The sequence below is a fragment of the Sebastes fasciatus genome, chromosome 3, assembly GCF_043250625.1.
Source record: "Sebastes fasciatus isolate fSebFas1 chromosome 3, fSebFas1.pri, whole genome shotgun sequence".
Classification (NCBI taxonomy): domain Eukaryota; kingdom Metazoa; phylum Chordata; class Actinopteri; order Perciformes; family Sebastidae; genus Sebastes; species Sebastes fasciatus.
Genome location: NC_133797.1, coordinates 41440767 through 41454517, shown reverse-complemented (window position 1 = coordinate 41454517; position 13751 = coordinate 41440767). Strand labels below are relative to the sequence as shown.

Sequence of the window (13751 nt, the reverse complement as noted above, 5' to 3'; positions counted from 1 at the left end):
ATATTTTTCTTACATTTTACGAACATTTTTTCTGATATATTACTAATATTTTTTCAGATATTTTAAAATATTTTTCTGATATTTTACGAATATTTTTCTGATATTTTACGAATATTTTCTGATATTTTACGAATATTTTTCTGATATTTTACGAATATTTTTCTGATATTTTACATATATTTCTTCTGATATTTTACGAATATTTCTTCTGATATTTTAAAATATTTTTCTGATATTTTACAAATATTTTCTGATATTTTACGAATATTTTTTTCTGATATTTTACGAATATTTGCTGATATTTTACGAATATTTTTTCTGATATATTACTAATATTTTTTCAGATATTTTAAAATATTTTTCTGATATTTTACAAATATTTTCTGATATTTTACGAATATTTTTCTGATATTTTACGAATATTTTTCAGATATTTTACATATATTTCTTCTGATATTTTACTTATATTTCTTCTGATATTTTACGAATATTTTTCTGATTTTTTACATATATTTTCTTCTGATATTTTACGAATATTTGCTGATATTTTACGAATATTTATTCTGATATTTTTGGAATATTTTTCTGATTTTTTACCACAATTTTTCTGATATTTTAAATATATTTTTTCTGATATTTTACGAATATTTGCTGATATTTTAAGAATAGTTTTTCTGATATTTTTGGAATATTTTTCAGATTTTTTACTAATATGTTTTCTGATATTTTACGAATATTTTTCTGATATTTTACGAATATTTTTCTGATATTTTACGAATATTTTTCTGATACTTTGGGGTTATTTCAAGTCAAGTGAAGTCAATTTTATTTGTAAAGCCCAAAATCACCAATCGGCCTCAGGGGACTTTACAACCTGTACAGGAAACGACAACTCTCTGTTCATCACTTTAATGTTGCAGCTGGTAACGGTGGAGCTACTTTTAATGACTTTTTAAATATTTTACGAATATTTTTCGGACATTTTACTAATATTTTTTCTGATATTTTACTAATATTTTTTCAGATATTTTATTAATATTTTTCTGATAGTTTACTAATATTTTTCTGATATTTTACTAATATTTTCTGATAGTTAACTAATATTTTTCTGATATTTTACTAATATTTTTTCAGATATTTTACGAATATTTTTTCTGATATTTTACGAATATTTTTCTGATAGTTAACTAATATTTTTCTGATATTTTACGAATATTTTTTCTGATATTTTACGAATATTTATCTGATACTTTACGAATATTTTTCAGATATTTTACGAATATTTTTTCTGATACTTTACGAATATTTTTCAGATATTTTACGAATATTTTTTCTGATATTTTACGAATATTTTTTCAGATATTTTACGAATATCTTTTCTGATATTTTACGAATATTTTTCTGATAGTTAACTAATATTTTTCTGATATTTTACGAATATTTTTTCTGATATTTTACGAATATTTATCTGATAGTTTACGAATATTTTTCAGATATTTTACGAATATTTTTTCTGATACTTTACGAATATTTTTCAGATATTTTACGAATATTTTTTCTGATATTTTACGAATATTTTTTTTGATATTTTACGAATATTTTTTTCTAATATTTTCTGAATATTTTTCTTATTTTTTACTAATACTTTTTCTGATATTTTACAAATATTTTTCTGATATTTTGGGGTTATTTCAAGTCAAGTCAAGTCAATTTTATTTGTAAAGCCCAAAATCACCAATCTGCCCCAAGGGGCTTTACAACCTGTACAGGATATGACACCCTCTGTTCATCCCTTTAATGTTGCAGCTGGTAAAGATGGAGCTACTTTTAATGACTTTATATACTGCTGGTAGTTTAATCTATAATAATACATCATTTATTATTATATACTGCTGGTAGTTTAATCTATAATAATACATCATTTATTATTATATACTGCCGGTAGTTTAATCTATAATAATACATCGTCATTTATTAGTTGATTAGATGTAGTTTTAGTAGATTACTCCTCAGCCTCACGTTACTTCCACTGAGATCAAATCAACATGAAACAGAAACACTGACGTCACACTGCGCGTGTACTTCTAATTAAACAATTATCAATATATAATATAATCAATAATGTGTTCTTACTTCAGATCAGATCAGAGATCAATCAGACTTTCTGCTCAGAGTCCTCTGGTTGTTTACGGACGCGTCACCATAACAACGAGTTTAGCGCGGCGCGCGTGTGATTGTCACCGGCACACAGCGGTGTGGGGGGGGGGGGGGCTAATAGAGAACCATCACCCGCCCGCCCCGCCGGGCTGCGCCGGTAAATACACCTTCTTCTTTTTTTAATTAAATAACTTTATTTCATTTCAAAGGTTTTTATACAAATACAAAAACTGTCGATATGAACTGTTGATATGATATTTATATCTAATTTTATTTATATATATATTTATCATATTTAATTATTATTATTATATTTTCATTGTGTATTTTATTTTATGTTTCTTGACTGTTTGCAGTACTTGTTTTTATCTCTTATTTTAGTTTACTATGTTTATTGTTATGTAAACCTAATGGATATAAACATGATTCTGATCCTCATGTACAGACACTGAGGACGGTGAAGCTTCTTTAAAGCTCCCACATCGTGCTCATCTTCAGGTTCATACTTGTATTTTGTGTTTCTACTAGAACATGTTTACATGCTGTAATGTTAAAAAAACAACTTTATTTTCCTCACACTGTCAGCCTGAATACACCTGTATTCACCCTCTGTCTGAAACACTCCGTTTTAGCGCATTTTGACGGAATTGCAACGGAATTGCGTTGCTAGGCAACAGCTTGGGTCCATGTTTACTTCCTGTCAGTTGATGACATTCACATACACTGCAACCATGAAAATAAACTGGGACACATTTAGAATGTTTACGTTTAAAAATGTTTTGGACACTCGGGTGAAGAGAGGGGCGGAGCTGTCAACTGATCACCATCTGGTGGTGAGTTGGGTCAGAGGGTGGGGGAAGACTCTGGACAGACCTGGTAAGCCCAAACGCGTAGTGAGGGTGAACTGGGAACGTCTGGAGGAGGCCCCTGTCCGAGAGATCTTCAACTCACACCTCCGGCGGAGCTTTTCTGGCATCCCTGTGGAGGTTGGGGGCATTGAACCCGAGTGGACGATGTTCAAAGTTCGAAGCTGCGGCGGTGAGCTGTGGTTTTAAGGTCTTAGGTGCCTCAAGGGGCGGCAACCCTCGAACACCGTGGTGGACACCGGTGGTCAGGGAAGCCGTCCGACTGAAGAAGGAGGCCTTCCGGGATATGTTATCTCGGAGGTCTCCGGAGGCAGTTGCAGGGTACCGACGGGCCCGAAGAGCAGCAGCCACTGCCGTGACGGAGGCAAAGCAGCGGGTGTGGGAGGAGTTCGGAGCAGCCATGGAGAAGGACTTTCGGTCGGCACCAAAGTGCTTCTGGAAAACCATCCGGCACCTTAGGAGGGGGAAACGGGGAACCATCCAAGCTGTGTACAGTAAGGATGGGACACTGTTGACCTCAACTGAGGAGGTAATCGGGCGGTGGAAGGAGCACTTTGAGGAACTTCTGAATCCGACCAATACGCCCTCTATGGTAGAGGCAGAGCTGGAAGCTGATGGGGGACCATCATCAATTACCCTGGTGGAAGTCACTGAGGTAGTCAAACAACTCCACAGTGGCAAAGCCCCGGGGGGTTGATGAGATCCGCCCAGAAATGCTGAAGGCTCTGGGTGGGGAGGGGCTGTCTTGGATGACACGTCTCTTCAACACCGCGTGGAAGTCGGTGACAGTGCCTAAGGAGTGGCAGACCGGGGTGGTGGTTCCCCTTTTCAAAAAGGGGGACCAGAGAGTGTGTGCCAATTACAGGGGTATCACACTGCTCAGCCTCCCTGGTAAAGTCTACTCCAAGGTGCTGGAAAGGAGGGTTCGGCCGATAGTCGAACCTCAGATCGAAGAGGAACAATGCGGATTCCGTCCTGGCCGTGGAACAACGGACCAGCTTTTCACTCTCGCAAGGATCCTGGAGGGGGCCTGGGAGTATGCCCATCCAGTCTACATGTGTTTTGTGGACTTGGAGAAGGCATATGACCGGGTCCCCCGGGAGATACTGTGGGGGGTGCTGCGGTAGTATGGGGTGAGGGGGGCACTTCTCAGGGCCATCCAATCCCTGTACGCCCAAAGCGAGAGCTGTGTTCGGATCCTCGGCAATAAGTCGGACTCGTTTCCGGTGGGGGTTGGCCTCCGCCAGGGCTGCGCTTTGTCACCAATCCTGTTCGTGATATTCATGGACAGGATATCGAGGCGTAGTCGGGTGGAGGAGGGTTTGCAGATCGGTGTGCTGAGGATCTCATCGCTGCTTTTTGCAGATGATGTGGTCCTGTTGGCATCATCGGTCTGCGACCTCCAGAACTCACTGGATCGGTTCGCAGCCGAGTGTGACGCAGTCGGGATGAGAATCAGCACCTCTAAATCTGAGGCCATGGTTCTCAGCAGGAAACCGGTGGTTTGCCTACTCCGGGTAGGGAATGAGTCCTTACCCCAAGTGAAGGAGTTTAAGTATCTCGGGGTCTTGTTCGCGAGTGAGGGGACGATGGAACGTGAGATTGGTCGGAGAATCGGAGCAGCAGGGGCGGTATTGCATTCGCTTTACCGCACCGTTGTGACGAAAAGAGAGCTGAGCCGGAAGGCAAAGCTCTCGATCTACCGTTCAATCTTCGTTCCTACTCTCACCTATGGTCATGAGGGTTGGGTCATGACCGAAAGAATGAGGTCGCGGGTGCAAGCGGCCGAAATGGGTTTCCTCAGGAGGGTGGCTGGCGTCTCCCTTAGAGATAGGGTAAGAAGCTCAGTCATCCGTGAGGGACTCGGAGTAGAGTCCTTGCTCCTTTGCTTCGAAAGGAGCCAGTTGAGGTGGTTCGGGCATCTAGCACGGATGCCTCCTGGGCGCCTCCCTTGGGAGGTGTTCCAGGCACGACCAGCTGGGAGGAGACCACGGGGAAGACCCAGGACTAGGTGGAGAGATTATATCTCTACTCTGGCCTGGGAACGCCTCGGGATCCCCCAGTCAGAGCTGGTTAATGTGGCCCGGGAAAGGGAAGTTTGGGGTCCCCTGCTGGAGCTGTTGCCCCCGCGACCCGATCCCGGATAAGCGGTTGAAGATGGATGGATGGATGGACATTTAAAATTGTGTGAAGGGTCTAAATATTGTATATTTGTGACATCACAAATGGGCAGAAATCCTGACGGCTTGTTTCAAATGCAGAGTTTCTGAATACGGGCTGTGTATTTCTCCAAGGATTGAGTGTTTTGATACTTTCACAGTATTTATATAGCGTTTAAACCTGCTTTATAATATAAAACACATGAAAATCTCACTTTTTACAATATGGGACCTTTAATATTTCAATTTATGTGTGTTATCATGTCTCTAAACAAACTTATGGTATGCCCTTTTTATCAATTGATAGAATAAAAGTTTCTTTCCCAAATGACCATAATGAGTCTAAATGAGTGTGTGGGTGGATTGATTGAGCGTATTTTATTGATATTATCTTCTTTCATACCTTATACTTATAGAAATACACTGGTAATTTATGATTTCAGCTTGTGTCTGAGTTTAGTACTAATCAGTATGAATGGGCAGAAATCCTGACAGCTTATTTCAAATGCAGAGTTTCTGAATGCGGGCTGTGTGTATTTCCCTGTGGATTGAGTGTTTCGATACTTTCACAGTATTTATACAGAACTTAAACCTGCTTTATAATAAAAAAAAAAAGTAAAAACGCGTATCCTGAACAGGTTGCAAAGCCCCCTGAGGCAGATTGGTGATTTTGGGCTATACAAATAAAATTGACTTCACATGACTTGAAATAACCCCAAAATATCAGAAAATATTCGTAAAATATCAGAAAAATATTAGTAGAATATGAGAAGAAATATAAGTAAAATATCAGAAAAATATTTGTAAAATATCAGAAAATATATTAGTAAAATATCAGAAAAATATTAGTAAACTATCAGAAAAATATAAGTAAACTATTAGAAAAATATTCGTAAAATATCAGAAAAAATATTAGTAAAATGTCAGAAGATATTCGTAATATATCAGAAAAAACATATGTAAAATATCAGAAATATTGTGGTAAAATATCAGAAAAAATATTCGTAAAATATCAGAAAACATATTAGTAAAAAATCTGAAAAATATTCCAAAAATATCAGAAAAACTATTCGTAAAATATCAGAAAAAATATATTTAAAATATCAGAAAAATTGTGGTAAAATATCAGAAAAATATTCCAAAAATATCAGAATAAATATTCGTAAAATATCAGCAAATATTCGTAAAATATCAGAAAAAAATATATGTAAAAAATCTGAAGAATTGTGGTAAAATATCAGAAAAAATATTCGTAAAATATAAGAAAAATATTAGTAAACTAACAGAAAAATATTAATAAAATATCAGGAAAAATATTAGTAAAATGTCAGAAAAAGTAGCTCCATCTTTACCAGCTGCAACATTAAAGTGATGAACAGAGGGTGTCGTATCCTGTACAGGTTGTAAAGCCCCTTGGGGCGGATTGGTGATTTTGGGCGATACAAATAAAATTGACTTGACTTGACTTGAAATAACCCCAAAATATCAGAAAACATATTAGTAAAAAATCAGAAAAATATAAGTAAAATATCAGAAGAAATATAAGTAAAATATTCATGTTTTCATGTTTTATAATATGGGACCTTTAAGTTCCATAAACGCCCCATGGTGATATTCTGAACAGGCAGTTGTCAGGACGCTCCCACTAACTTGTGAGGACCCTGAACTAGCATGATAACATTAGCTCCCATGCTAACAGGCTAGCAGGCTAACAGGCTAACAGGCTAGCAGGCTAACAGGCTAACAGGCTAGCAGGCTAACAGTCTAACTAACATTCCCAGCAGCTCAGACAGAAGACAGAGAAACTGTGTAAATGTCGGATGTGAAGGTGAAGAAGGAGATGAGTCCTCCAGACTCTGCGGAGGTGGAGAACAGGTGAGTCCTCCGGCAGGTAGCGAGCTGAGCCGAACTCCGTCCACTTTCTATCACATTTAGTGTTTACTCGCTCATCATCAGACACACACAAGTTATATTCAGAGATTAAATACATTTTATGAAACCTGGTGAAGTTATTGTAAATTCGGTTTTTCAGCCAGCCCTCCCAGTTTACTATTTCACCATAATCTGAACATTTTCTATCATCTTTAACTGTTATAATGATGAAAGGTTGTCTCAGCATCACAGGATGGACAGACACTTCATGGTTAAAGTTCTGCTTGGTGGTTTGAATGTGGAGCCGAATTGTTCTTACAGATGTAGACTCATGTTTTAATAACTCGTTTAATCCAGAAAACAAGAGACTTAATCTGTTGGGATTATTTTGGTTTAAATGTTCCTCTGCTGTGGTTAAATACACGAGCTCCTGTCTGGAAGCAGAAAACACTGAAGATGTGTTTAGAATAGATTCACCTGAGCAGGTAGACAGATGTCCTGAAGACAACTGAACAAAGATGTCCTGAAGACAACTAAACAAAGATGTCCTGAAGACAACTAAACAAAGATGTCCTGAAGACAACTCAACAAAGATGTCCTAAAGACAACTCAACAAAGATGTCCTGAAGACAACTAAACATGTCCTGAAGACAACTGAACAAAGATGTCCTGAAGACAACTAAACAAAGATGTCCTGAAGACAACTAAACAAAGATGTCCTGAAGACAACTGAACAAAGATGTCCTGAAGACAACTAAACAAAGATGTCCTGAAGACAACTCAACAAAGATGTCCTAAAGACAACTCAACAAAGATGTCCTGAAGACAACTAAACATGTCCTGAAGACAACTGAACAAAGATGTCCTGAAGACAACTAAACAAAGATGTCCTGAAGACAACTAAACAAAGATGTCCTGAAGACAACTCAACAAAGATGTCCTAAAGACGACTGAACAGATGTCATGAAGACAACTGAACATGTCCTGAAGACAACTAAACATGTCCTGAAGACGACTAAACAAAGATGTCCTGAAGACAACTAAACATGTCCTGAAGACAACTGAACAAAGATGCCCTGAAGACAACTAAACATGTCCTGAAGACAACTGAACAAAGATGTCCTGAAGACAACTAAACATGTCCTGAAGACAACTCAACAAAGATATCCTGAAGACAACTCAACAAAGATGTCCTGAAGACAACTCAACAAAGATGTCCTGAAGACAACTCAACAAAGATGTCCTGAAGACAACTCAACAAAGATGTCCTGAAGACAACTCAACAAAGATGTCCTAAAGACGACTGAACAAAGATGTCCTAAAGACGACTGAACAGATGTCATGAAGACGACTAAACAAAGATGTCCTGAAGACAACTGAACAAAGATGTCCTGAAGACATCTAAACAAAGATGTCCTAAAGACGACTAAACAAAGATGTCCTGAAGACGACTAAACAACTAAACAAATATGTCCTGAAGACAACTCAACAACTGACAAAGATGTCCTATAGACAACTAAACAAAGATGTCCTATAGACAACTAAACAAAGATGTCCTAAAGACAACTAAACAAAGATGTCCTAAAGACGACTAAGCGTAGATGTCCTAACGACGAATAAACGTAGATGTGCCTGAAGACGACTAAACGAAGATGTCCTAAAGACGACTAAACGAAGATGTCCTAACGACGACTCAACGAAGATGTCCTAACGACGACTCAACGAAGATGTCCTAACGACGACTAAACGAAGATGTCCTAACGACGACTCAACGAAGATGTCCTAACGACGACTAAACAAAGATGTCCTAAAGACAACTGAACAACGTTTAAACCAAAATAATACAGTTACAGTAATAATAATAATAATATTAAGAATAATAATATTAATAATAATAATAATAATAATAATATTAATAATAATAATAATAATATTAATAATATTAATAATAATAATAATAATATTAATAATAATAATAATAATAATAATACTAAAAGGTGTCAGCAGAAAATGAATCAAATCAAAAGATGTTCTGTTTTATACTGAAGACTTCATGGGATATTTTATAGATTTAACAATTAGTCAATTCATATTATTAATGTAAACAGTCGTTAGTTGCAGCCATACAGAATAAAAACCTGTCCAATATACAGTATATAGAATATTGTTTACATTTGTTAAAATGACTGTCATCCATCTTTATATACATTCTGTAACAGCAAACTCTATATACAGTCTATATATATATACATAAAATACATTTTTAATAATAATCCAACATTTTGTGTGTTTAGGATCAAAGACCTGTGTCAGCAGTTTCCTCACGGTATCACCGACCAGGTGATCCAGAACGACATGCCTCAACTGGAGCCCACGCAGAGAGCCATGGCCATCAACAAGCTGCTGTCATTGGTCAGTCTCATCACGATTATGTCACTGCTCACTCCTCTCTCCTCATTGGTCGATAGTGTTTCTGATCAGTGTGATTGATTCCAGGGTCAGCTGGACCTGCTGAGGAACAGTTCAGGTCTCCTGTACAGGATGAAGGACATGCAGAGCGCCAGGTAACGCTGAATATTATGGGATGTCTGTTTAAATGATTGTGGGCCTCCTGACCTCTTGTTGTTGTTGTTGTTGTTGTTGTGTTTCAGTAAGATGAAAGGTTCAGACAACCAGGAGAAGCTGGTTTATCAGGTCATTGAGGACGCAGGAAACAAAGGTAAGAAACGTTATCGGGAGTTCACACAGAGCTGATGCTGATCGCCGTTTCCTGTTTCTACACGTTAGAGGGTCGAGTCGTCATTCAAGTCTTCAAACAACCGTTCATCAGTAAAACTGTTCATCCTGGACATCAGTAGATGTCTTCATGATGAAATACATTCACAAGTTAATATACCAGTTAACTTCAGCAGACACATCACATCGGTATCTTCTAAAGTTAAGGCCTTTACTCACCGGGGGGCGTGACGAATTAACAACTGAAATACTCGCCTGTGAGTATTATATGTCAAGAGCTTTTATTGTGAAAGACAAGAAGGGAAGAAGTGGATCTGGTCTGCGCTGCCTTTGTTAAGGTTGAAAGGTGCAGTTTGAACTTTAGGTTGGGGGTTCACAAAAAAAGTCTAGAGGGGATATAATGTGTACAACTCAGAGAGGTCTAACGTATCGGGATGTAGGCTACATATTACACCCTCCAAACAGAATGTAACGCAAGCAACCGTCAGTGACTAAATCAGTTTGATCGCATGTTTTCTATTGGAATGAACTAACTGGCCGAGAGTGACAAAGCGCTGCAAAAGCCACGTTTCTATTTATTCCTGTGGCTCGCTTTGAAAGATTTCAACGGGCGAAGAACGTCTGATTATAAATGAGTATAAACTAACGGTGGTCTGATATAAACACTATAAACTAATGGTAGTGTTGTGCTGCAGGGATCTGGAGCAGAGATATCCGCTTTAAGAGCAACCTCCCTCTGACTGAGGTCAACAAGATCCTGAAGAACCTGGAGAGCAAGAAACTCATCAAAGCCGTCAAATCTGTCGCTGTGAGTTTAAAATGTTAAAAACAAACATCAGCTGTTGTTCCTGATCGGCTGACCCCGTGGAGATACGAGGTGGTTTCCTGTCTGACCGTCTCATGTTTATGTGCAGGCGTCTAAGAAGAAGGTGTACATGCTGTACAACCTGCAGCCGGACCGCTCGGTGACGGGGGGCGCCTGGTACAGCGACCAGGACTTTGAGTCTGAGTTTGTCGAAGTTCTCAACCAGCAGTGCTTCAAGTTCCTTCAGAGCAAGGTACAAAACTTTATTTAAACGCCTTCTAATATCAACATTATTTGATTTGAGATGATCTGTCAGACCAGTTACTCCGTATTCTACTGCCGCTGTTACTCCGTATTCTACTGCAGCTGTTACTCCGTATTCTACTGCCGCTGTTACTCCTTATTCTACTGCCGCTGTTACTCCTTATTCTACTGCCGCTGTTACTCCTTATTCTACTGCCGCTGTTACTCCTTATTCTACTGCCGCTGTTACTCCGTATTCTACTGCCGCTGTTACTCCGTATTCTACTGCCGCTGTTACTCCGTATTCTACTGCCGCTGTGACTCCGTATTCTACTGCCGCTGTTACTCCTTATTCTACTGCCGCTGTTACTCCGTATTCTACTGCCGCTGTTACTCCTTATTCTACTGCCGCTGTTACTCCGTATTCTACTGCCGCTGTTACTCCGTATTCTACTGCCGCTGTTACTCCTTATTCTACTGCCGCTGTTACTCCGTATTCTACTGCCGCTGTTACTCCGTATTCTACTGCCGCTGTTACTCCGTATTCTAGTGCCGCTGTGACTCCGTATTCTACTGCCGCTGTTACTCCGTATTCTAGTGCCGCTGTTACTCCGTATTCTAGTGCCGCTGTTACTCCGTATTCTACTGCCGCTGTTACTCCGTATTCTAGTGCCGCTGTTACTCCGTATTCTACTGCCGCTGTTACTCCGTATTCTACTGCCGCTGTTACTCCGTATTCTAGTGCCGCTGTTACTCCGTATTCTACTGCCGCTGTTACTCCGTATTCTAGTGCCGCTGTTACTCCGTATTCTACTGCCGCTGTTACTCCGTATTCTAGTGCCGCTGTTACTCCGTATTCTAGTGCTGCTGTTACTCCGTATTCGATGTGCACAGATATCTTTGTTGCACACATGACATGTCACATGACCCTCCGTCTGTGTTGTGTGTTCAGGCTGAAGTGGCGAGGGACAGCAAACAGAGTCCCATGGTCCAGAGGAACAGCTCGTTCGCCACCTCGCATGAAGTCTGGAAGTACATCTGTGAGCTGGGAATCAGCAAGGTGAAGCTCTCACAGCCCCGCCCCGTTTTATGACATCACACGCCACCAACACCGACCTGCTGATCCACATGATTTACTTCATATCTTAGTGTGACTCTTTGTCTTGACTACAGGTGGATCTGTCCATGGACGACATCGAGACCATCCTGAACACGCTGATCTACGACGGGAAGGTGGAGGTGACCGTCATCGCCGCCAAGGAGGGAACGGTGGGCAGCGTGGACGGACAGATGAAACTTTACCGCGGCGTCAACCCCATCATCCAAGCCACCGGCCTCGTCAGGACGCCCTGCGGACTCTGCCCGGTAACGCAACATGTGATCAGTTTTAAAGGACCAGATCAGAGGGTTTCCATGAGTTCTGGCTAGAAGGGATCCGTCTTGTGTAAAACTCTGGCTAGAGTTTGTGTTCATGCGTTTACGTTCTGCAGGCGTCCTGTATCTCGACACTTGTAGGAAGGTTGAATTTGCAGTTTTGTTAAATGTTAATTTGTTTTAGATTAAGTCATGAATCAAGTTCAAGGTTAATATTTATTTCATTATCATTGGTTTTGGCGGTCCCTGTGGGAAACAGCGGTAGTGGTTCCGAGCACCAGAGTCCCTTTAGAAAACCTCTCATTTTACTGCAGCAGGGTCTGACAGTCTGCCCCGCTCAGTCCTGGTTCTGGTTCTCCCGTGCCTCCCTTCCCTCCAGCGGGCCCAGTAATACGGCCTGGACCTCCAGCAGTGTGGTGTTGGTGTTGGCTCCCAGCGAGGAACGGCGGAGCAGCGAGGTGGAGTCTGTGCTGAAGGAGTTTCTACATGATTTTATCTGTTTACAACGTTAACACAAGTCTTCTCTCGCCGAGAACGTGACGTCATATTTACACCAGACGGATCCTCTCTAGCCAGAACCGTTTCCATGGTTGATCCTAACTTCCTGTTTCCTGTGGTTAGGTGTTTGACGACTGTCACGAAGGAGGAGAAATCTCTCCGTCCAACTGCATCTACATGAGGGAGTGGTTGGACTTCTGACAGCTCCTTGTCTCTCTGCTCTTTTTCTCTGTGAGGAAATTTTCAGTTTATGTTCCCAGCGATCTGTGATCCTCGTCTTTTATTTTCTATTTATCACAAAGTTTAATAAAAACAAATGAAAAATGTGTTGTTGATGTGTTGTTGTGCAGTTTTAAAGGGTAGTGAGCGCTCTGTTGAAAGCTCCAAAGCTGGACACACAAAACCAGAATGTCTGAACTGTTCTAGTGATTTCTGACCCGTTGAGTGAAGTATTGAGGACAAAGTGTGGGACTCACTCAGATGGTCTCTTCTTAACATTTTATGGACTAAATTCTGAATCGATATGAAAACAGTCCCTGACAGCAGCACTCAGGTATGTAGCTGCTGTTCTCTGATGCACTCTGAGTGTGTTTATCCAATCACAGCTCTCGTTAGTGTTTTCCATCAGACGTGGTTAGAGTGCTCCATCAGAGGAGTAATGGGCTCGGTGCTGACCGTCAGCACGGATCACTTTACACAACATGTTCTCATGTTCTCAGGAAGTTTCCTTGTGGAACCACACTGTCAGCTTCTGCTCATCAAGCACAATGTTTTTCTATAAATACTACATTACCCAGGAGCCTCAGCAGCTGTCGAAAACACACAAAATTACAGTTGTTCCTTTTCCTTGTTCCCAGCAAGGAGGGTGAAAAGAGGAGAGGTCACGCGTCATCAACGCGTCGTATCTTTGGGGGTTCAACAACATGCACAGTAAAATCTGATCTGAAATTGAGCCAATAGCGACGCACGAACGCAGCTCCAGTTACACTGCGCATGTGTTATACCCCGTACCCCAAGACCCGTGACTCAGCGTCTTTCAAT

At 40.1% G+C, this 13751-nt stretch overlaps 1 protein-coding gene across 1 annotated transcript; it reads left to right on the top strand.

Moving 5' to 3' along the window:
• Nucleotides 1-6889: 6889 nt before the first annotated feature.
• polr3f (polymerase (RNA) III (DNA directed) polypeptide F) lies at nt 6890-13036 on the top strand. Its single transcript, XM_074631300.1, has 9 exons — nt 6890-7057; nt 9349-9466; nt 9551-9618; nt 9706-9773; nt 10486-10598; nt 10705-10848; nt 11791-11898; nt 12012-12203; nt 12834-13036. Exons 1-9 carry the CDS (start codon nt 6996-6998, stop codon nt 12909-12911), a joined length of 951 nt encoding a protein of 316 aa, XP_074487401.1. The 5' UTR covers nt 6890-6995; the 3' UTR covers nt 12912-13036.
• Nucleotides 13037-13751: the final 715 nt, after the last annotated feature.